The sequence below is a fragment of the Zea mays genome, chromosome 1, assembly GCF_902167145.1.
Source record: "Zea mays cultivar B73 chromosome 1, Zm-B73-REFERENCE-NAM-5.0, whole genome shotgun sequence".
Lineage (NCBI taxonomy): Eukaryota > Viridiplantae > Streptophyta > Magnoliopsida > Poales > Poaceae > Zea > Zea mays.
Window position 1 is genome coordinate 306095587 of NC_050096.1, and position 23614 is coordinate 306119200.

The 23614-nt window shown below is 44.1% G+C and overlaps 1 protein-coding gene across 1 annotated transcript; it reads left to right on the forward strand.

Annotated features, from left to right (window-relative positions):
• Positions 1 to 14499: 14499 nt before the first annotated feature.
• LOC100273845 (protein SOF1) lies at positions 14500 to 22931 on the forward strand. Its single transcript, NM_001148244.1, has 17 exons — positions 14500 to 14680; positions 14908 to 14997; positions 15084 to 15195; positions 15782 to 15809; positions 15936 to 16034; positions 16462 to 16531; positions 16621 to 16655; positions 16746 to 16820; positions 16894 to 16989; positions 18419 to 18482; positions 18592 to 18645; positions 18779 to 18864; positions 19305 to 19365; positions 19457 to 19521; positions 21856 to 21961; positions 22298 to 22386; positions 22519 to 22931. Exons 1-17 carry the CDS (start codon positions 14615 to 14617, stop codon positions 22679 to 22681), a joined length of 1359 nt encoding a protein of 452 aa, NP_001141716.1. The 5' UTR covers positions 14500 to 14614; the 3' UTR covers positions 22682 to 22931.
• Positions 22932 to 23614: the final 683 nt, after the last annotated feature.

A 23614-nucleotide genomic window follows, 5' to 3' on the forward strand; every position in this document is an offset into this window, starting at 1 on the left:
GTGATGACGTGGCAGGGGGCACCGGACTGTCCGGTGTGCACCGGACTGTCCGGTGCGCCATCAAACAGACAGGTTCCCAACGGCCACATTTGGTGGTTGGGGCTATAAATACCCCAACCACCCCACCATTCATTGCATCCAAGTTTTCCACTTCCCAACCACTACAAGAGCTAGGCATTCAATTCTAGACACATACAAAGAGATCAAATCCTCTCCAATTCATCACAAAGCCCTAGTGACTAGAGAGGGTGATTTGCCGTGTTCATTTGAGCTCTTGCGCTTGGATCGCTTTCTTTCTTTCTCACTTGTTCTTGAGATCAAAACTCCATTGTAATCAAGGCAAGAGGCACCAATTGTGTGGTGGCCCTTGCGGGGAAGTTTTTGTTCCCGGCTTTGATTTGAGAAGAGAAGCTCACTCGATCCGTGGATCGTTTGAGAGAGGGAAGGGTTGAAAGAGACCCGGCCTTTGTGGCCTCCTCAACGGGGAGTAGGTTTGCAAGAACCGAACCTCGGTAAAACAAATCTCCGTGTCTCACTTGCTTATTCGCTTGGGATTTGTTTTGCGCCCTCTCTTGTGGACTTGTTCCTTATTACTAACGCTAACCCCGGCTTGTAGTTGTGTTTATATTTGTGAATTTCAGTTTCGCCCTATTCACCCCCCTCTAGGCGACTATCAATTGGTATCAGAGCCCGGTGCTTCATTAGAGCCTAACCGCTCGAAGTGATGTCGGGAGATCACGCCAAGAAGGAGATGGAGACCGGCGAAAAGCCCACTACAAGCCAAGGGAGCACTTCATCGGAAGAGTCCCGCACCAAGAGGAAGGAGAAGAAGAAGATCTCCTCCAACAAAGGGAAGGAGAAGAAATCTTCTTCTCATCACAAAGAGAAGAAAGAAAAATCTTCTTCCCACAAGCCGCATCGGAGCGGTGACAAGCACAAGAGGATGAGGAAGGTGGTCTACTATGAGACCGACACTTCATCACCTTCCACCTCCGGCTCCGACGCGGCATCCGTCACTTCTAAGCGCCAAGAGCGCAAGAAGTATAGTAAGATCCCCCTACGCTACTCTCGCATTTCAAAGCATACACCTTTACTTTCCGTCCCATTAGGCAAACCACCAACTTTTGATGGTGAAGATTATGCTAGGTGGAGCGATTTAATGCGATTTCATCTAACCTCGCTCCACAAAGGTATATGGGATGTTGTTGAGTTTGGTGCGCAGGTACCGTCAATAGGGGATCAAGACTATGATGAGGATGAGGTGGCCCAAATCGAGCACTTCAACTCACAAGCCACAACAATTCTCCTCGCCTCACTAAGTAGAGAGGAATATAACAAAGTACAAGGGTTGAAGAACGCCAAGGAGGTTTGGGATGTACTCAAAACCGCGCACGAGGGAGACGAGCTCACCAAGATCACCAAGCGGGAAACGATCGAGGGGGGGCTCGGTCGGTTCCGGCTTCACAAAGGAGAGGAGCCACAACACATGTACAACCGGCTCAAGACTTTGGTGAACCAAGTGCGCAACCTCGGGAGCAAGAAGTGGGACGATCACGAAGTGGTAAATGTTATTTTAAGATCTCTCATTTTTCTTAATCCCACTCAAGTTCAATTGATTCGTGGTAATCCTAGTTATACTAAAATGACCCCCGAGGAAGTTATCGGGCATTTTGTAAGTTTTGAGTGCATGATAGAAGGCTCGAGGAAAATCAACGAGCTTGGCGACTCATCCGAAGCCCAACCCGTTGCATTCAAGGCAACGGAGGAGAAGAAGGAGGAGTCTACACCAAATCGACAACCAATAGACGCCTCCAAGCTTGACAATGAGGAAATGGCGCTCGTCATCAAAAGCTTCCGCCAAATCCTCAAACAAAGGAGGGGGAAAGACTACAAGTCCCGCTCCAAGAAGGTTTGCTACAAATGTGGTAAGCCCGGTTGTCCTATATCTAGTGACAGTGATCGAGGCGACGACAAGAAGGGGAGAAGAAAGGAGAAGAAAAGGTACTACAAGAAGAAGGGCGGCGATGCCCATGTTTGTCGCAAGTGGAACTCCGACGAAAGCTCAAGCGACTCCTCCGACGACGAGGACGCCGCCAACATCGCCGTCACCAAGGGACTCCTCTTCCCCAACGTCGGCCACAAGTGCCTCATGGCAAAGGACGGCAAACGGAAGAAGGTTAAATCCAACTCATCCACTAAATATGAATCTTCTAGTGATGATAATGCTAGTGATGAGGAAGATAATTTGCGTTCCCTTTTTGCCAACCTTAACATAGCTCAAAAGGAAAAATTAAATGAATTGGTTAGTGCTATTCATGAAAAGGATGACCTTTTGGATTCCCAAGAGGATTGTCTAATTAAAGAAAACAAAAAACATGTTAAGGTTAAAAAGGCTTATGCTCTTGAGATAGAGAAATGTGAAAAATTATCTAGTGAGTTAAGCACTTGCCGTGAGATGATTGACAACCTTAGACATGAAAATGCTAGTTTAAATGCTAAGGTTGATTCACATGTTTGTAATGTTTCAATTCCCAATCTTAGAGATGATAATGTTGACTTGCTTGCTAAGATTGATGAATTGAATGTATCTCTTGCTAGCCTTAGATTAGAGAATGAAAATTTGATTGCTAAGGCTAAAGATTTTGATGTTTGCAAAGTTACAATTGCCGATCTTAGAGATAAGAATGATATACTTCGTGCTAAGATTGTTGAACTTAATTCTTGCAAACCATCTACATCTACCATTGAGCATGTCACTATTTGTACTAGATGTAGAAATGTTGATATTGATGCTATCCATGATCATATGGCTTTAATTAAACAACAAAATGATCATATAGCAAAACTAGATGCTAAAATTGCCGAGCACAACCTAGAGAATGAGAAATTTAAGTTTGCTCGTAGCATGCTTTATAATGGGAGACGCCCGGGCATTAAGGATGGCATTGGCTTCCAAAGGGGAGACAATGTCAAAATTAGTGCCCCTCCTAAAAGATTGTCTAATTTTGTTAAGGGAAAGGCTCCCATGCCTCAGGATAACGAGGGCTACATTTTATACCCTGCCGGTTATCCCGAGAGCAAGATTAGGAGAATTCATTCTAGGAAGTCTCACTCTGGCCCTAATCATGCTTTCATGTATAAGGGTGAGACATCTAGCTCTAGGCAATCAACTCATGCTAAGTTGCCTAGAAAGAAAACTCCTAGTGCATCAAATGATCATAATATTTCATTTAAAACTTTTGATGCATCTTATGTTTTGACTAACAAATCCGGCAAGGTAGTTGCCAAATATGTTGGGGGCAAGCACAAGGGGTCAAAGACTTGTGTTTGGGTACCCAAAGTTCTTGTGTCTAATGCCAAAGGACCCAAAACCATTTGGGTACCTAAAGTCAAGAACTAAATTTGTTTTGTAGGTTTATGCATCCGGGGGCTCAAGTTGGATACTCGACAACGGGTGCACAAACCACATGACAGGGGAGAAAAGGATGTTCTCCTCATATGAGAAAAACCAAGATCCCCAAAGAGCGATCACATTCGGGGATGGAAATCAAGGTTTGGTCAAAGGTTTGGGTAAAATTGCTATATCTCCTGACCATTCTATTTCCAATGTTTTTCTTGTAGATTCTCTAGATTACAACTTGCTTTCTGTTTCCCAATTATGTCAAATGGGCTACAACTGTCTTTTTACTGATACAGGTGTCACTGTCTTTAGAAGAAGTGATGATTCAATAGCATTCAAGGGTGTGTTAGAGGGTCAGCTATACTTAGTAGATTTTGATAGAGCTGAACTCGACACATGCTTAATTGCTAAGACTAACATGGGTTGGCTCTGGCACCGCCGACTAGCCCATGTTGGGATGAAGAATCTTCATAAGCTTCTAAAGGGAGAGCACATTTTAGGATTAACAAATGTTCATTTTGAGAAAGACAGGATTTGTAGCGCATGCCAGGCAGGGAAGCAAGTTGGAGTCCATCATCCACACAAGAACATCATGACGACCGACAGGCCGCTTGAGCTACTCCACATGGATCTATTCGGCCCGATTGCCTACATAAGCATCGGCGGGAGTAAGTATTGTCTTGTAATAGTGGATGATTATTCTCGCTTCACTTGGGTATTCTTTTTACAGGAAAAATCTCAAACCCAAGAGACCTTAAAGGGATTTTTGAGACGGGCTCAAAATGAGTTCGCCTTAAGGATCAAGAAAATAAGAAGCGACAACGGGACGGAGTTCAAGAATTCTCAAATTGAAGGCTTCCTTGAGGAGGAGGGCATCAAGCATGAGTTCTCTTCTCCCTACACGCCACAACAAAATGGTGTAGTGGAGAGGAAGAATAGAACTCTATTGGATATGGCAAGGACCATGCTTGATGAGTACAAGACTTCGGATCGGTTTTGGGCCGAGGCGGTCAACACCGCCTGCTACGCTATCAACCGGTTATATCTACACCGAATCCTCAAGAAGACATCTTATGAACTCCTAACCGGTAAAAAGCCCAACATTTCATATTTTAGAGTTTTTGGTAGCAAATGTTTTATTCTTGTTAAAAGAGGTAGAAAATCTAAATTTGCTCCTAAAACTGTAGAAGGCTTTTTACTAGGATATGACTCAAACACAAGGGCATATAGAATCTTTAACAAGTCCTCAGGACTTGTTGAAGTTTCTTGTGACGTTGTGTTTGATGAGACTAACGGCTCTCAAGTAGAGCAAGTTGATCTTGATGAGATAGGTGAAGAACAGGCTCCGTGCATCGCGCTAAGGAACATGTCCATTGGGGATATATGTCCCAAGGAATCCGAAGAGCCTCCACATGCACAAGATCAACCATCCTCCTCAATGCAAGCATCTCCACCGACTCAAAATGAGGATGAAGCTCAAGTTGATGAAGAAGAAGATCAAGCAAATGAGCCACCTCAAGATGATGGCATTGATCAAGGGGGAGATACAAATGAGGAAGACAAGGAGGATGAGGAGCAAAGACCGTCACACCCAAGAGTCCACCAAGCAATCCAACGAGATCACCCCGTCGACACTATCCTCGGCGACATTCATAAGGGGGTAACTACTAGATCTCGGGTTGCTCATTTTTGTGAACATTACTCTTTTGTTTCCTCTATTGAGCCACACAGGGTAGAGGAAGCCCTCCAATATTCGGATTGGGTGATGGCGATGCAAGAGGAGCTCAACAATTTCACGAGGAATGAGGTATGGCATCTAGTTCCACGTCCTAACCAAAATGTTGTAGGAACCAAATGGGTCTTCCGCAACAAGCAAGATGAGCATGGTGTGGTGACAAGGAACAAAGCTCGACTTGTGGCCAAGGGATACTCCCAAGTCGAAGGTTTGGATTTCGGTGAAACTTATGCACCCGTAGCTAGGCTTGAGTCAATTCGCATATTATTGGTCTATGCTACTTACCATGGCTTTAAGCTTTATCAAATGGACGTGAAGAGTGCCTTCCTCAACGGACCAATCAAGGAAGAGGTCTATGTTGAGCAACCTCCCGGCTTCGAAGACAGTGAGTACCCTAATCATGTTTATAGGCTCTCTAAGGCGCTTTATGGGCTCAAGCAAGCCCCAAGAGCATGGTATGAATGCCTAAGAGATTTCCTTATTTCTAATGGCTTCAAAGTCGGCAAGGCCGATCCTACACTCTTTACTAAAACTCTTGAAAATGACTTGTTTGTATGCCAAATTTATGTTGATGATATTATATTTGGGTCTACTAACGAGTCTACATGTGAAGAGTTTAGTAGGATCATGACACAGAAATTCGAGATGTCTATGATGGGGGAGTTGAAGTATTTCTTAGGATTCCAGGTGAAGCAACTCCAAGAGGGCACCTTCATTAGCCAAACGAAGTACACTCACGACATCCTAAGCAAGTTTGGAATGAAGGATGCCAAGCCCATCAAAACACCCATGGGAACAAATGGGCATCTCGACCTCGACACGGGAGGTAAGTCCGTGGATCAAAAGGTATACCGGTCGATGACTGGTTCATTGCTTTATTTATGTGCATCTCGACCGGACATTATGCTTTCCGTATGCATGTGTGCAAGATTCCAATCCGACCCTAAGGAATCCCACCTTACGGCCGTAAAACGAATCTTGAGATATTTGGCTTATACTCCTAAGTTTGGGCTTTGGTACCCTCGGGGATCCACTTTTGATTTGATTGGTTATTCGGATGCCGATTGGGCGGGGTGCAAAATTAATAGGAAGAGCACATCGGGGACTTGCCAGTTCTTGGGAAGATCCTTGGTGTCTTGGGCTTCAAAGAAGCAAAATTCAGTCGCTCTTTCCACCGCCGAAGCCGAGTATATTGCCGCAGGTCATTGTTGCGCGCAATTGCTCTGGATGAGGCAAACCCTGCGGGACTACGGTTACAAATTAACCAAAGTCCCTTTGCTATGTGATAATGAGAGTGCAATCAAAATGGCCGACAATCCCGTCGAGCATAGCCGCACTAAGCACATAGCCATTCGGTATCATTTTCTTAGGGATCACCAACAAAAGGGAGATATCGAGATTTCTTATATTAACACTAAAGATCAATTAGCCGATATCTTTACCAAGCCTCTTGATGAACAAACTTTTACCAAACTTAGGCATGAGCTCAATATTCTTGATTCTCGCAACTTCTTTTGCTAGATTGCACACATAGCTCATTTATATACCTTTGATCATATCTCTTTTATATGCTATGACTAATGTGTTTTCAAGTCTATTTCAAACCAAGTCATAGGTATATTGAAAGGGAATTGGAGTCTTCGGCGACGACAAAGGCTTCCACTCCGTAACTCATACTTCGCCATCACTCCAAGCAACTCTCTATTCTTTGGGGAGAAATGAGCATCAAAGAAAAGGACTTCATCTTTGGTATAATCTTAACTCATTTACATATGACCAAAGAGGAAGATAATTCTAAAAGGGCTCTAATGATTCCGTTTTTGGCGATTTATGCCAAAAAGGGGGAGAGAGTATGAGCCCAAAGCAAAAGGACCGCACCACCACCAATTTCAAAAACTTAGTGCTTTCCAAGAGTATTTATCAATTGGTAACCCATTATGTTCAAAAGAGGGAGAAAGTAGTATTTCAAAAATGATATATCAAAACCCTCTTGAACACTAAGAGGTGGATCTCCTTTAGGGGGAGTTTTGTTTAGTCAAAGGAAAAGCATTTGAAACAGGGGGAGAAAATTTCAAATCTTAAAAATGCTTTGCAAACTCTCATTCATTTACCTTTGATTATTTGCAAAAGACTTTTGAAATGGATTTACAAAAAGAATTTGCAAAAACACAACGTGTGGTGCAAACGTGGTCCAAAATACTAAATAAGAAAGAAACATTCCATGCATATCTTGTAAGTATTTTTATTGGCTCAATTCCAAGCAACCTTTACACTTACATTATGCAAACTAGTTCAATTATGCACTTCTATATTTGCTTTGGTTTGTGTTGGCATCAATCACCAAAAAGGGGGAGATTGAAAAGGAATTAGGCTCTCACCTAGTTCCCAAATAATTTTGGTGGTTGAATTGCTCAACGCAAATCTTTGGACTAACTAGTTTGCCCAAGTGTATAGATTATACAGGTGTTAAAGGTTCACATTCAGTCAATAAAAAGACCAAGTGTTGGATTCAACAAAGGAGCAATGAGGCAACCGAGGGCACCTCTGGCTGGAGGCACCGGACTGTCCGGTGTGCACCGGACAGTGTCCGGTGCGCCCCAGAGGACACCAACTCAAACTCTTCGTCCTCGGGAATTCTCGGAAGACGGCGCGCTATAATTCACCGGACTGTCCGGTGTGCACCGGACATGTCCGGTGCTCCAAGGAAGCGCGGTCTCCGGAACTCGTCAGCCTCGGGTTCGCGCGGCAGCCGCTCCGCTAAAATTCACCGGACTGTTCGGTGTGCCAGCGGAGCAACGGCTCCCTGCGGCGCCAACGGCTCCCTGCGGTGCATTTAATGCGCGCGCAGCGCGCGCAGACGTCAGGCACGCCCATACCGGTGCACCGGACATCAAACAGTACATGTCCGGTGTGCACCGGACACCCAGGAGGGCCCACAAGTCAGAAGCTCCAACGGCTAGAATCCAACGGCAGTGATGACGTGGTAGGGGGCACCGGACTGTCCGGTGTGCACCGGACTGTCCGGTGCGCCATCAAACAGACAGGTTCCCAACGGCCACATTTGGTGGTTGGGGCTATAAATACCCCAACCACCCCACCATTCATTGCATCCAAGTTTTCCACTTCCCAACCACTACAAGAGCTAGGCATTCAATTCTAGACACATACAAAGAGATCAAATCCTCTCCAATTCATCACAAAGCCCTAGTGACTAGAGAGAGTGATTTGCCGTGTTCATTTGAGCTCTTGCGCTTGGATCGCTTTCTTTCTTTCTCACTTGTTCTTGAGATCAAAACTCCATTGTAATCAAGGCAAGAGGCACCAATTGTGTGGTGGCCCTTGCGGGGAAGTTTTTGTTCCCGGCTTTGATTTGAGAAGAGAAGCTCACTCGATCCGTGGATCGTTTGAGAGAGGGAAGGGTTGAAAGAGACCCGGCCTTTGTGGCCTCCTCAACGGGGAGTAGGTTTGCAAGAACCGAACCTCGGTAAAACAAATCTCCGTGTCTCACTTGCTTATTCGCTTGGGATTTGTTTTGCGCCCTCTCTTGTGGACTTGTTCCTTATTACTAACGCTAACCCCGGCTTGTAGTTGTGTTTATATTTGTGAATTTCAGTTTCGCCCTATTCACCCCCCCTCTAGGCGACTATCAACCTGCCTCTCCGCCGCGATAGGCGCCGCGCAGACGCCGCACGCCGCACCCGCTCGCCCCACGCGCTCCCCCTCCCGCCGCCCCTGCTCCCCCCAACCGGGATCTGCGACTGCCGCCATCCTCAAAATGCCGGAGGCCATGGGGTTCGACTGCACGCACCTTTCGCGGCTCTAGACGCCATGGGGTTCAACTACGCGCACCGCTCTGCGGTAGACGTCGTCATCGTCGATGTCCTCCTCCGCTACATCACCCACCTGGACTGGCCTGCCGCCTTCCATGCCAACCTTGCCGGCCGCACACTCGCCAACGAGCTCGACGTCGTACATGTGCTCGCAGGTGGTCGGCACCGACACAGACGGCTTCGCGAGCACGGCGGCCACGAACCGCTGCCTCGTTGGCTTCGGTCCCACGGCCACAAACTGCTGCCTCGTTTGCAATATATTAGCGGCGGCGGCAGATTGCGCGCTAGCGACCGAGACGCAAGAATTCTGCGTCTGTTGCTGCATGTTTGAATGGGTGCAGGTAATATCTTGTATTTCTTGCTGTTATAGATGAAGTATGGACCTGCTCCTCTGGTTCTTCAGCTTTTTTTTGCTTCATCCACACGTTTTCTGGTCTGGGCAGCGCAATCCCATCTCGAGCCGTTCACCTTTTGCAACCGCGGCAAGCAAGTTGTGCGCCGTGGTCTGCACGCAGCCGCAGTCCTGTCCAGCTGAAAATTGAATTCTGAACACATAAGACCTCCATAATCGGCGAGGCGAATCCCGCTGCGGCCGCCGGAAGCGCGCAGCGCAGGGGGCAATGGCTCCTTAATGCTCTCCTGATTCTGTAGGACATATTAGTTTAATTGCTGTTTATCATTTCAAACAGAGCAACTAAACTGATAAGAACATGTAACTGGTACACGGGGTGTGTAATTTACTTTGTCAGTTCGCCAATAATTCGACAATTTAAGCTCCAATATTTGTTGCTTTTGTTAGAAAAAGTGCAACTTTTACATTTTTTCTTGGTTTGCCTCTGGGTTCAACAAATATAGTGAATATGGGTGTGGCACACTCTTCTTTGGGATTTCAGAATGGCACAAGTTCTAGCAGTGACACTGATCCTCTTCCCAACGAGTTGAACATTATGAGCATAAGGGATGATAAAGTAATCTCATGTCCCCCAAATGTTCCATCAATTATTGCTTTCTGGTGGGTGCTCAGTTTGTATTTGTATTTTGTTTTTGTTTGAAAAACAATGCAGGACGTCAAAGATATTGTAGTCAATGGCAACAGGGCGGAGCCTGGTCATATCATAATGACCAGCATTGATGGGAGAAATGGGTAGACAAAGCAGGTATTTTAACCCCCAAAAAACATATGACATGTTATTGTAGAGAACTGAAGATCCCTTTCTTTCAAATTACTGATGTATATATATGTGCACTGCTGACTATTAGTTACATGGATGAGCGGGTGGTAGGTCATGGATCCTTCAGAACTGTTTTTCAGGTTTGTTACTTTACAAATTAGTATGTAATTGACTTGTATGGTTTCATTTTAATATTTCACTTAGTGCATTCGTTAACCACGAGATATTTTGTTGTGTTATTGCGTGAGAGATAGTGAAACATATATGAGTACTTGTTTTCATGACCACTATTTGGGTTGGAAGATTATACTAAAACACATCCCTTATAAACCTTATAATACAAGTATATCTGCATCGGGCATGGCAAGCAGCTCAACACAATACTCTTACTGTAGCTACTGCATCATGAACAAAAGAATATTATATCTATGCAAATCTTGGGGAAGATTATATGGAGTAGCATTTGTTAGTTTTTAGCTAGTTGCTACTAAAACAGGAGCCAAATTTTGGGCTATTATTTTGTGTTTATAATATAAGCACCAATTAGCTACACGGCAGAGGCTATGCGAGAACACCATGAGATTGAAGTGAAAGATGAACCTGCAAATATATGTCAAAGATGTGAAGCTTTGATTACTTCAGTAATGCACATAACATTTATGAATTGTATCTTCTCCCAGTCACTCTATAGTCTGATGCACTGGACTGGAGGTAGCACATACAGACTACAATAGGGAAATGATGTACCGAAATCCATGGTAGAATTGGCTCAATATCATCATTCTTTTTCTATGCATGGTCCTTTCAACTAATTGATGAATTGATATGAATGGTTTGTTCATTCATTATTGAGTTAGTTTTACATGCTTCTTTTATGTATTAACTTCTTCCGACAATATGTGGTGTTCGTTTTTATGTAATCGTTATGCACTAACATTTTGTCAAATATTTTATATGTCGTTGCAACGCACGGACACCTAACTATAATGGCAAGCAAATGGTGCACGGGGGAGCATTGACAGCTCTACCGTTAGTAGCAGATTCATCACATGTGTTGTTCACTTGAGAGTTTTATGCATAGTGGTCTCTGTTATTATGCATCATGGCCTCATGGGGTTGTCGTATTGTGGTAGCGCTTTCTAACTTACTCATAATAACAACTTTATATATCATTTACATTAATTTTTTGTTTGTCTAGCTGATCATAAGTTTGTAGCAATAACTTTTTTGTTTGTCCATTTACATGGGGCAGCAGGCTGCTGCGCTCTTGGGAGAGCAGCCCGTCTACCACGCCGTGCAACGTACCATTGGCTGCGGGGCCGCCATGCCCCCAGTGGCGCTGCCCGGCAAGGAGGCTGGGTACTTGGGGGAGTATCGACGAAGCATCATGGCTCCCGACGAAGCAGAGGCTGCGACTAGCGCGCTGGACGTTGCTGGGGGCTACCTGATGCTGGCGGTGGCTGCTGCCTAGGGCAGCGGTAAAACTCATGATCGTCGAGACCTTTGATACCAGATTGGTAGACTGCGTTCTCTATGCTGACAATATGTTTCCGTTGCAACGCACGGGCACCCACCTAGTGATATATAAAGTTGTTATTATGAGTAAGTTAGAAAGCGCTACCACAATACGACAACCCCATGAGGCCATGATGCATAATAACAGAGACCACTATGCATAAAACTCTCAAGTGAACAACACATGTGATGAATCTGCTACTAACGGTAGAGCTGTCAATGCTCCCCCGTGCACCATTTGCTTGCCATTATAGTTAGGTGTCCGTGCGTTGCAACGACATATAAAATATTTGACAAAATGTTAGTGCATAACGATTACATAAAAACGAACACCACATATTGTCGGAAGAAGTTAATACATAAAAGAAGCATGTAAAACTAACTCAATAATGAATGAACAAACCATTCATATCAATTCATCAATTAGTTGAAAGGACCATGCATAGAAAAAGAATGATGATATTGAGCCGATTCTACCATGGATTTCGGTACATCATTTCCCTATTGTAGTCTGTATGTGCTACCTCCAGTCCAGTGCATCAGACTATAGAGTGACTGGGAGAAGATACAATTCATAAATGTTATGTGCATTACTGAAGTAATCAAAGCTTCACATCTTTGACATATATTTGCAGGTTCATCTTTCACTTCAATCTCATGGTGTTCTCCCATAGCCTCTGCCGTGTAGCTAATTGGTGCTTATATTATAAACACAAAATAATAGCCCAAAATTTGGCTCCTGTTTTAGTAGCAACTAGCTAAAAACTAACAAATGCTACTCCATATAATCTTCCCCAAGATTTGCATAGATATAATATTCTTTTGTTCATGATGCAGTAGCTACAGTAAGAGTACTTGTGTTGAGCTGCTTGCCATGCCCAATGCAGATATACTTGTATTATAAGGTTTATAAGGGATGTGTTTTAGTATAATCTTCCAACCCAAATAGTGGTCATGAAAACAAGTACTCATATATGTTTCACTATCTCTCACGCAATAACACAACAAAATATCTCGTGGTTAACGAATGCACTAAGTGAAATATTAAAATGAAACCATACAAGTCAATTACATACTAATTTGTAAAGTAACAAACCTGAAAAACAGTTCTGAAGGATCCATGACCTACCACCCGCTCATCCATGTAACTAATAGTCAGCAGTGCACATATATATACATCAGTAATTTGAAAGAAAGGGATCTTCAGTTCTCTACAATAACATGTCATATGTTTTTTGGGGGTTAAAATACCTGCTTTGTCTACCCATTTCTCCCATCAATGCTGGTCATTATGATATGACCAGGCTCCGCCCTGTTGCCATTGACTACAATATCTTTGACGTCCTGCATTGTTTTTCAAACAAAAACAAAATACAAATACAAACTGAGCACCCACCAGAAAGCAATAATTGATGGAACATTTGGGGGACATGAGATTACTTTATCATCCCTTATGCTCATAATGTTCAACTCGTTGGGAAGAGGATCAGTGTCACTGCTAGAACTTGTGCCATTCTGAAATCCCAAAGAAGAGTGTGCCACACCCATATTCACTATATTTGTTGAACCCAGAGGCAAACCAAGAAAAAATGTAAAAGTTGCACTTTTTCTAACAAAAGCAACAAATATTGGAGCTTAAATTGTCGAATTATTGGCGAACTGACAAAGTAAATTACACACCCCGTGTACCAGTTACATGTTCTTATCAGTTTAGTTGCTCTGTTTGAAATGATAAACAGCAATTAAACTAATATGTCCTACAGAATCAGGAGAGCATTAAGGAGCCATTGCCCCCTGCGCTGCGCGCTTCCGGCGGCCGCAGCGGGATTCGCCTCGCCGATTATGGAGGTCTTATGTGTTCAGAATTCAATTTTCAGCTGGACAGGACTGCGGCTGCGTGCAGACCACGGCGCACAACTTGCTTGCCGCGGTTGCAAAAGGTGAACGGCTCGAGATGGGATTGCGCTGCCCAGACAAGAAAACGTGTGGATGAAGCAAAAAAAAGCTGAAGAACCAGAGGAGCAGGTCCATACTTCATCTATAACAGCAAGAAATACAAGATATTACCTGCACCCATTCAAACATGCAGCAACAGACGCAGAATTCTTGCGTCTCGGTCGCTAGCGCGCAATCTGCCGCCGCCGCTAATATATTGCAAACGAGGCAGCAGTTTGTGGCCGTGGGACCGAAGCCAACGAGGCAGCGGTTCGTGGCCGCCGCGCTCGCGAAGCCGTCTGTGTCGGTGCCGACCACCTGCGAGCACATGTACGACGTCGAGCTCGTTGGCGAGTGTGCGGCCGGCAAGGTTGGCATGGAAGGCGGCAGGCCAGTCCAGGTGGGTGATGTAGCGGAGGAGGACATCGACGATGACGACGTCTACCGCAGAGCGGTGCGCGTAGTTGAACCCCATGGCGTCTAGAGCCGCGATAGGTGCGTGCAGTCGAACCCCATGGCCTCCGGCATTTTGAGGATGGCGGCAGTCGCAGATCCCGGTTGGGGGGAGCAGGGGCGGCGGGAGGGGGAGCGCGTGGGGGCGAGCGGGTGCGGCGTGCGGCGTCTGCGCGGCGCCTGTCGCGGCGGAGAGGCAGGTCGTGCGGCCGGTTCGGGCGGGGGATTCGTCGTGGGCAGGAGGGGAATCGCGGCGGGGGCAGTCGTGCACGGGATTCGCGACGTGCGTGGTAGGCTGCTGAGGCGGGGGCAGTCTACACTGTACCCTTAATAGTTAGTAGAGATTAGTTCGAAATAGAAGGTAGGGACTGAGACTGTGACTGGTACAACCGTACAGGCTGCTGGGCCGTGTGAAAAGCCGGGAGTAGAGAAGCCCTCGTTCGACTAACGTCTACTTCTGTGATTTCCCCCGGCGGCGTTGGGCGCTGGTTTAGGAGACGAAAAGGCGGCGCGCGGCGGAAAACCCTAGCTTAGCTCCTCTCCGGCGTCAAGTGCTCTCCGGTTTGAGGGCGCGATGAGGGTGAAGGTGATTTCGCGTTCCACCGACGACTACACGCGCGAGCGCAGCCAGGACCTGCAGGTAGGCGACCCCTGTCGCGACTGCGATTCTGCTGACACCACTGTCGTGGTCACCCGGCTTCTCGTTGTTGTAGAGTACAATTCTATGCTATCCTTTTAGTTTGTTGGATCCCACTTCCAACGCCGGTTGGAGCCTTTGCCCAACCGCATGACAATCATTTAGCCATCGATGAAATTTTACCTCAATCCACCTCTGACATTCCGAAACGCACTCGTTGGTCTCAACAGAAAGTATTCCGCAACTATGATCCAGCGCTTCGTAGTCAAGAGAAAGCTGTTGAGTATACTCGGGCACTCAATGCTGCCAAGTTAGAGAAGGTATGCCGCTTCTCCCTTCCCCGTATTCATGTTTTGTTTCTTTACTTTCTGTTTGAGGCGATGCCTTTTATGCTCTACTTGTCCAGATATTTGCTAAGCCATTTATCGGAGCTATGGATGGGCATATTGACGCGGTATCGTGCATGGCCAAAAACCCCAATCATTTGAAAGCAATATTTTCTGGTTCAATGGATGGAGGTGAGTGCCTATTTCTCGACTAGCTTTTGTCTTATTGACTATGTTTTCACAATATTATCTGCTGCTTGGTAAATTGCATCAGTCGCCTATATGATCACAAGTACACACAACAGATTTATGGTTTTGTAACTTTAAGGGGCGGCCTTGTTGGTGATACTAATGTAAGGATGTATTCCTGAGTTCGTTTGCATCTTTGTAATTGGCTAGCTGCTTCAAGTGAGCTACTGTTATGCTTCTCCTTTACAGACAATCTTCCAGTCCTCATCTTCTAATTATGTACTGGTTCGGTGACATTTTTGCATTAATGGAAATGATAGTTGGTTGTTATTATAAAACAAAAGGCCATATTTCCCTGAATTTATCTGTGAGGGCTCTTAAACATGCATTTCACTTCCTTATTATCAGGATCTGCTATTGTATGAAAATTTGCAACCTGATAGATTTAATTTAACCACTCCTTAAGCGCTGAAACATGGTCCATCGTCTTCATTTTTTTATGTTTTTTATCCATGTTTTACCTTCATCCTTCAATCAACTTGAAACTTGAATAATAATTGTAAAATTCACCTTTCTGTTTTTTTGGCAGATGTTCGCCTTTGGGATATTGCTGCGAGGTACTGCTACAGTATTGGGGACTACCTCATTCCTTAATCATCTGATATCTGTTTCATCCTTTTGTTCTTGGAGTTATATCATATTTCATGCTTATATTTGTGTGATTTTTACAACAATGACAACAGGAAGACAGTTTGTCAGTTCCCCGGGCACCAGGGTGCTGTAAGAGGTTTAACAACATCCACAGATGGTGATCTTCTTGTATCATGTGGCGTTGACTGCACGTAAGTCAATTGTTGATTCACTTTCTGTCTTCTAGACAGAGGCATTCTAGTGTCCACTGGATTTCCATATGTGTCAAGTTGCTTTACTTCTCTAAACGGTAGGTAGCAGTCACACATCTTATGCACTTACATACAGCCAAGAAGAACTTACTATAGTTACGGTTGGTAAATAAAGCGTAAAGATGCCAATATTTTAGAGCATCAACCAATGGCCTAATTTTGGAGTGTTTTATATGCGTAAGACGGTAAGAGGCTAGAACCATGTTTACTAAGTACATTGGGCTGCCTTCCAGGGTTTATACAGATTATGCATGTTCCGTCTAAAACCTGATTTTGGAACTGCGTGTTTCATGGCGTAAAGTAAAACAGCTATATTATTTGTGTTATCTGTTTTATTACCATACACTTACACTACCATTGGTTGCAGTGTTCGACTCTGGAAAGTTCCGATGCTTAAAATGGTGGATACTAGTGAGCGTGCTGGAGATAATTCCCAGGCATGTACTGGATAGACACATCTATCTCGTTTTACTCAAATCCTGTTTCTCACTTGTTCAAATGATCAAATCGCTAACTTGGATTGCAGCCATCAGCAGTTTACACCTGGAAGCATGCATTCTGGTAAGGGCATCATTTTTTGATATCTTAGCTTCCTTTTGCTTTTATATCTGAAAAAAATGTGAGAAGAATCTTTGTTCTCATTACTTTCAGGGGTGCTGATCACCAGTGGGACGGCAATCTTTTCGCAACTGTTGGTGCTCAAGTTGATATATGGGATCCTGACAGGTATGTTCATTTCTAGCTATTTCAATTTTGTCTCTATATGTTACCAGCATCATTGCTCACTTCATCTGTACAGGTCAGAGCCAATAAATAGCTTCGAATGGGGTAAAGATACGGTTCTTTCTGTGCGATTTGATCCTGGAGACTCTAATATTTTGATTACGTCGGGCAGGTCAGTTTTCTACTTTATCTGCAAAATTTGATATGTTTCAAATTGTTCAGCTATGGTTTTATTAGACCCAGGGCACCGTGCGATAACTTAAATGTATTGAATGTGCATTTTTCTCTCTTTTTTCATGCTTGGTAACACTGATGCCATTTCTTGTTGTCATTGTTATCATAGTTGGCAAGGACCTTGTGAGAAAATCTCACCCCCTTTCTTCTAATGTGCAAAATTTCTTGTTGTCATTGTTATCATAGTTGGCAAGGACCTTGTGAGAAAATCTCATCCCATAGACCAGTCACTCTGGTTGACATGACATCATCTCGCAGATATGTAATGGTATCAACCAGAGGAATAGTGTCTCAGTCCTCGTGTGTAGAGGGGAGGGGGGGGGGGGGTCGCCGGTGGCGGCACCTAGGGCAGCACGCCTGCACGCGAGAGAGTGATAGGGGAAGAGCCGATGTTCTATTTTCTGCTTAAGACTGCAAGGTTTCATCGCCCCTATATTTATAGTCCCTAGAGGATTTGTTCTCTAGGCAAACTAAAGAAATCTTTATAGATTTGGATTTCTTCTTTCCTAGCAAACCGATCTTATTTCCTAAATAATTCTCTATTATTTTTCCTAAATTTCTGTCTATTCCGGATTCTCCTGGCTGCAGGGGATTTGAGGGAGTGGCAGCGGGCTGCTGTGCCACAGTACTGCGGCACAACAGTACCCACGGGTACTGTTCATGCTGGGTCTGTTTCGGGCCTCATAGGGCGCATTGGCCCAGGCCTTGCCCGACGGCAAGGCCCATATTTGTGACAAATAGATATCTTTTTTTCTTGCTTGTTGGGAAGGCTGTTCAAATAGCCCAATTATGGATGTGCTAGTTTGGCTACTCCCTCCAGTTTGCAAATAATTGACCTTTTTAACAATGACAGGATCTTGTAAACATAGCTTTGACCAATGAGCATCGTAACAAATTTATGCTTCTGTGATAGTACTTTTCAAGACAAACGAATGCATACGATCCTCCAGTTTTTGAACTAAATAATTTAAAGTTATTTGTCATCAAAGTTTTAGAATTTTGACTCAACCTTGTCCAAAAATCAAATATTTGCAAATGAGAGGGAGTATATGAGTTCTAGATCGTCTTTTCTGTCAGATGCCTTTTCTAAGAAGCAACTTGTTTGTTTGTCTGTGATCACCATAAAATTGCTTTAAAATGTTGGGTTAATTAGAAATATGCCACTCCAATTTTGGAAACTAGTTCATTTTCATGCCACTCCATGGCATAAAAATGAACTAACCATCTAGTTTTGCGAAAGTTGAGTGACATATATACAATTAATCCTAAAATTATTTGGGATGTCAATCCTGGAGATCAGGACATATGTAACACCTCAATGAGTACAATGCTCTAGATTGCTAACTTTTGTGGTCTCATATTTTCAGTGATCGGAGTCTGACACTCTATGACTTGCGTATGTCATCTCCAGCTAGAAAGCTGATAATGAAGGTCAGTCAATTCTCGTTTTTAGAATCATGATAGACGTACATTTTTTTCTAGCTTCTAATTTTGTATCTACTGTATGACATACAGTCTGACGTATGATTTGCTTATGCAGACAAGGTGCAATTCAGTATGCTGGAACCCTAGAGAGCCTATGAACTTCACTGCTGTAAGATAAACATATTTTTATATTTTCTTGAGCTGTTACATGGTTCTGACTATACTATTATAAAATATTCGTTGAGTCTGGCACTCCATTTGGGAACTGATGTTGTGAATTTGTGTTGCCTTTTGACGGCTAGGCAAATGAAGACACAAACTGTTACTCCTTTGATGCTAGAAAATTAGATGAAGCAAAAATTGTTCACAAAGGCCATGTTTCAGCAGTGTAAGTGTATTTTTCTGCAAAATTATTTTTTACTTTGTATTTAGTAGGTGGTGCAGTAAAGATTTATTATCCTGACTAGCATATATCTCGTATCCATATGAAGATCATATGGGTATTGAGGAAAGGTAGTAGAATCTATGAATATTTCCCTTTGTGGCATATATATCGTCAGTTTGAAGAACATTGAAATAAATCATAGGGTACATAGAGAACAGAAAGTGGAATTGGCACTTAATTTTGTTGTGGCATTGCTACATTGTCATAAAGTTGATTATTCACTAAACATGGCTTAATGAATCTTCTGAAGATGCATATGTTGCCTAACTCATAAGCACAGAAGATATCATTTCATGCACTTGATCTGTACCTTTGACATTTGTAGCATACCTTCTAGTTTCTTTTACTTTATGGGGTCATCTTACATGAATTTGGGTTTCTAGGATGGATATTGACTACTCACCAACAGGGCGTGAATTTGTCACTGGTTCATATGATAGAACAGTATGTTTACTCCTAAGAACTTAAAATGATTTCATACTCTATATATGTATTTGTATTCAAATTCAGTGACGCATATATAATATTTTTGCAGGTAAGGATTTTTAATTATCTTGGAGACCACAGCAGAGAGATTTACCACACCAAGAGGATGCAAAGGTTCTTCTTTGTTCCTACATTATCTGTTAGTTTTCACTTGTTATTTCTAGTTGCTGTTGGTGCCTTCATTTTTAGACCAAAGTCCAGAGTTGGTTCCTTATACTTTAACATCAATCACAACAACAAAACAACGACGACGACAAAGTCTTTTAGTTCCAAGCAAGTTAGGGTAGGCTAATCTACCCAAAGGCCCTCGCGGCGCCCCTGCTCAGGCGACTCGGGCGGCGCCAACCTAAGCCGTTGTGTCCTCTCCCTCTCCTCTTTGCCTCGCCATCGTCGGAGCTAGCCGACGGGATGCTCGCACAACTCACGGTGATGGTGGCGGCGGGGCGATTTGGCCGGCCCCCATGTCGCCTCGGCTCCTTCCGCGTTGGCGAGGGAGAGTGGCCTGACGGCGGCTATACCTGCTCGCGTGGTTGGCCCGCGGCGTCGATTGCACGCTCGCGTGGCTAAGTTGCGACAGCGGCGGTGCACGTGTGACGAGGGCCGCGAGGGCCATGGTTTGCGGTGGCTCTGCTGCTGCCTGCGACGGGTTAGGGTAGGCAGGGCTCGAGATGGAGGGGTGGGGGCGTGGTCTTCATGGGGCGGTGGACTTGGCGGCTTTGGTCGGCGCTTCTCAGTCGGTTGGAGGCTGGATCTTGAGCCTCCCCAACCAGATCCATCTCTCCACTCTCGTTCGGTTGGTGGGTGACTGGTTCCGAGCGATGAGACATGTGGTGGTTAGTCCTTCGGTAAAAGCCATACCTGCCTGTGGGTGGACGGCGGTGACGCCCGTGGGCGCCACTCCTACCCTATTGAGGGTGTTGTCCATGGATCTCCCATGCCCTCCGTGTGGGAGTCCTAGCCTCATCCATCTTGGGGTTTCGCGTTGGTTGGCCGGCTGACATCGGAGCTCTGGTGGTTGGGACCTGCTAGGTTGGTTGCCCCTACAACCTTCTCCATGGTGTTGGCGATCATCGTTGCTCCGCTGGGTCTTCGGAGAAAACTTTGCCTAGATTGTTCTAGGCGGGCGGCAACGACGATTAGACTTCGTTTTTCCTTCTTGAAGGCGTTGTCCAGAAGACCTTCTATTTGTGTGATTGTCGGCAAAGTGGAGGCCTTTCGTCACTCCGCTTTGCTCGGTGGTGTTTGGTATTTGTTGCTTTGGGCGTCTGCTTGCTCTCGGTGCTCAGCGTTGTGGCTCCAAGCTCGTTGGTGAAGAATCGGAGCTGCCTCACGTGGGGTGTGTCGATGCTTGACAACGATGTCGTACCACGGTCTTCCTCCTTGTGTGTCGATGTTTAGTTGTAAGCTTCGTCGAGTTCCTTTGTTGGTGTGCAGCCCGTCTTGGGAAGTCAGAGCCGCGTGTCCCTTGTGTTGAACTTGGCAACGATGACTGGATGGGCTTTGTGTGGGGGGCTGCGTTGTCTGGGTTGTTTGGCGTCACTTCTTCCACCTTGCTTTGATTTTATAGCTAACATCTTCATCAATCTCTATCTCTCTATAACATTAATCCTAAATACTGAAAGGTATCTTTCCTGGACACTACTTAACCTTCAAAACTAACATCTACTTTCTCTTGTGTGATAGTGCCAGTCACATCTCATGTATCCGGTTTTAGTTCTACCAAGCCTAAAACCTTTAGACTCTAGAGTCTCCTGCCACAACTCTAATTTTGTATTTACTTTTGCCCGACTTCCATCAATTAGCACTATATTGTCCACAAGCATACACCAAGGGATATCCTCTTGTATGTCCCTTGTGATCTAATCCATCACCAGATCAAAAAGGTGAGGGCTCAACGCTGACCCTTAATGTAGTCATATTCTAATCGGGATGGCATTCGTGTCCCCATAACTTGTTTGAATACTAGTCACAACAACATTGTTGTACATGTCCTTGATGAGTCCAATGCACTTTGTTGGCACTTTATGTTTGTCCAAAGCCATCACATAATATTTCTTGGTATTTTGTCGTAAGACCTCTCCAGATGAAAACCATATGTAGGTCCTTCTGCTCCCTATACTAATGTCTTTCATGTTTTATAGTTGAACTTCAATCGCTGCCTTTTTTATGAGACCAATTAGCCCTCAAAATCTCTATATGATGTTAAACTCAGTGGTCGGTTAGTGTGAGGTCTATTTATGTTGATATAGGTCAAGGTCAACGAATGGAGGCATGGAACATGCTTTAGCTGAATTTTGTTTTCTATATAGTTTCAGAAAGTAGTTTAGTTTAGTTTAGACGAGTTTATCATGTTTACATTATACGCAGCTTTTTTCTGAAAGATAATTACCTTCTATTTACCACGAACATTTTTTAAGATTCTAATCAATTTACCATACTACTATGAAGGGTGTTTTGTGTGAAGTACACCTATGATGGGACCTATTTAGTCTCTGGCAGTGATGATACAAATCTTCGTCTGTGGAAGTCCAAAGCTTCAGAACAACTTGGAGTTGTAAGTTTTTTAATCTATTCAATGTTTTGAAGTTGCTGTTGTGTTTTGGCATGCTTGTTGCCTGCTGCTGTTTAGAGTCAAGCCGAAATCTGGTGGTTAGCTATTTTGGTCAAGATAGCGTCTGGTTTCTCACTGTGGATGCTCTATGACTTAGCAGTATTGCAATAGCCAACTGTGTATGCCCTGATTTACTTCCTAGATTATCAATGCCTTAGGATTTTTTTTTGTTATTTTATAGGCAATAATTTTCATCAGTTGTACTTACCACTATTGGAAGAGTTTAAGAACGTTTTGCTGTTGACTTGTTGTATGTGACTGAGCAAATATGTTGTGCAGCTTCTTCCACGGGAGCGCAAAAAGCAAGAGTACCAGGATGCTTTGAAGGAGCGGTACAAGCATCTCCCAGAAGTCAAGCGGATTGTAAGGTAAGCTATGGTGGTGTTGCCTCCTCTGCCGAGGCATGGGGAAATCAAAACTCTCTCTTTTTCACAATCGCATTGATGTCTCTTACAGTACAGGGTATATATGTATGGCTTTGTCGTTAATTGTTATTACAGGCATAGACATCTACCGAAGCCAATCTACAAGGCAGCCAACCTACGGCGTACGATGATCGAAGCTGAAAGCCGTAAAGAGGAAAGGAGGCGAAAGCACAGTGCTCCCGGGAGCATGCCTGTGCAGCCCTTCAGGAAGCGGAGAATCATCAGAGAAGTTGAGTAGACATGCGGTTTGCATTGCATGGTCGTGGTACACGTTTGTGTTTCTGAGGCGATGGAGTTGAGAGAATACATGATGTTTCCTTTGGGAGTTGAGCTCCAGTTTTGCCTTTCGTACTACATATATGTGCTCCATCAATCAGTTTGTTTGACTAGTTATTATTGTGTATTTGAAATACCACACAAAATATTCATATCGTGCCATTGCATTGCAAGACCGTGAGCAATCCGAATTGAAGGTAGGACGTTTTCTCATGGAAACTGACGCTTGATGACTGAAATTGGGCATTCAGTTTCAATGAACGGGAAACTGGAGAGGCATGGCATCCATCTATAACAGCAAGCACATTCATGTTTTTGATACAAATGTCCATTCTGCATCTCGTAAGGATCTTTTGTCTAAGGTTAAAACTTATTATTAGGTAGAAAAAGTTAGATAAACTTGGGGGGGTGCAGTTTTTAAAACCATTTTAATGCCACAGTCCAATAATTGCCATGCATAACTATGGTTTTGTTTCAGGATTGAATCGAAACGTCTGTTTGGTGCCATGGTTTTTTTATTGTCATCAAGTTCCATTTAAAAACCTGTTTACCGATGATCATATAAATCATAACAGTTCATATAGACTAAAAATAAAGAAGCGTGCGACAGAGAAGTCGTTTCATACTCGCAGCGAAAACTTTGATCCATACCCCGAAAATAAAATAATGTGGCATTGTTAAAGCCAACCTTTAAAACTGTAGTATTCTTAAAAACCATAGTATTATCTTGGGAGCAATCCATGAGAAGATTACTAAAGCGTGTTTTCAAACGGCTTTCTGTCAGCTGCTGCGCCGTCCAATGTTGGTCCAATCTTGTCGTATATACATGAGTTTTATTTATGATTCCTTTTGTCAATCAATTAAATTAGAAGGAAAAAAAAACGGTCGTCGATGG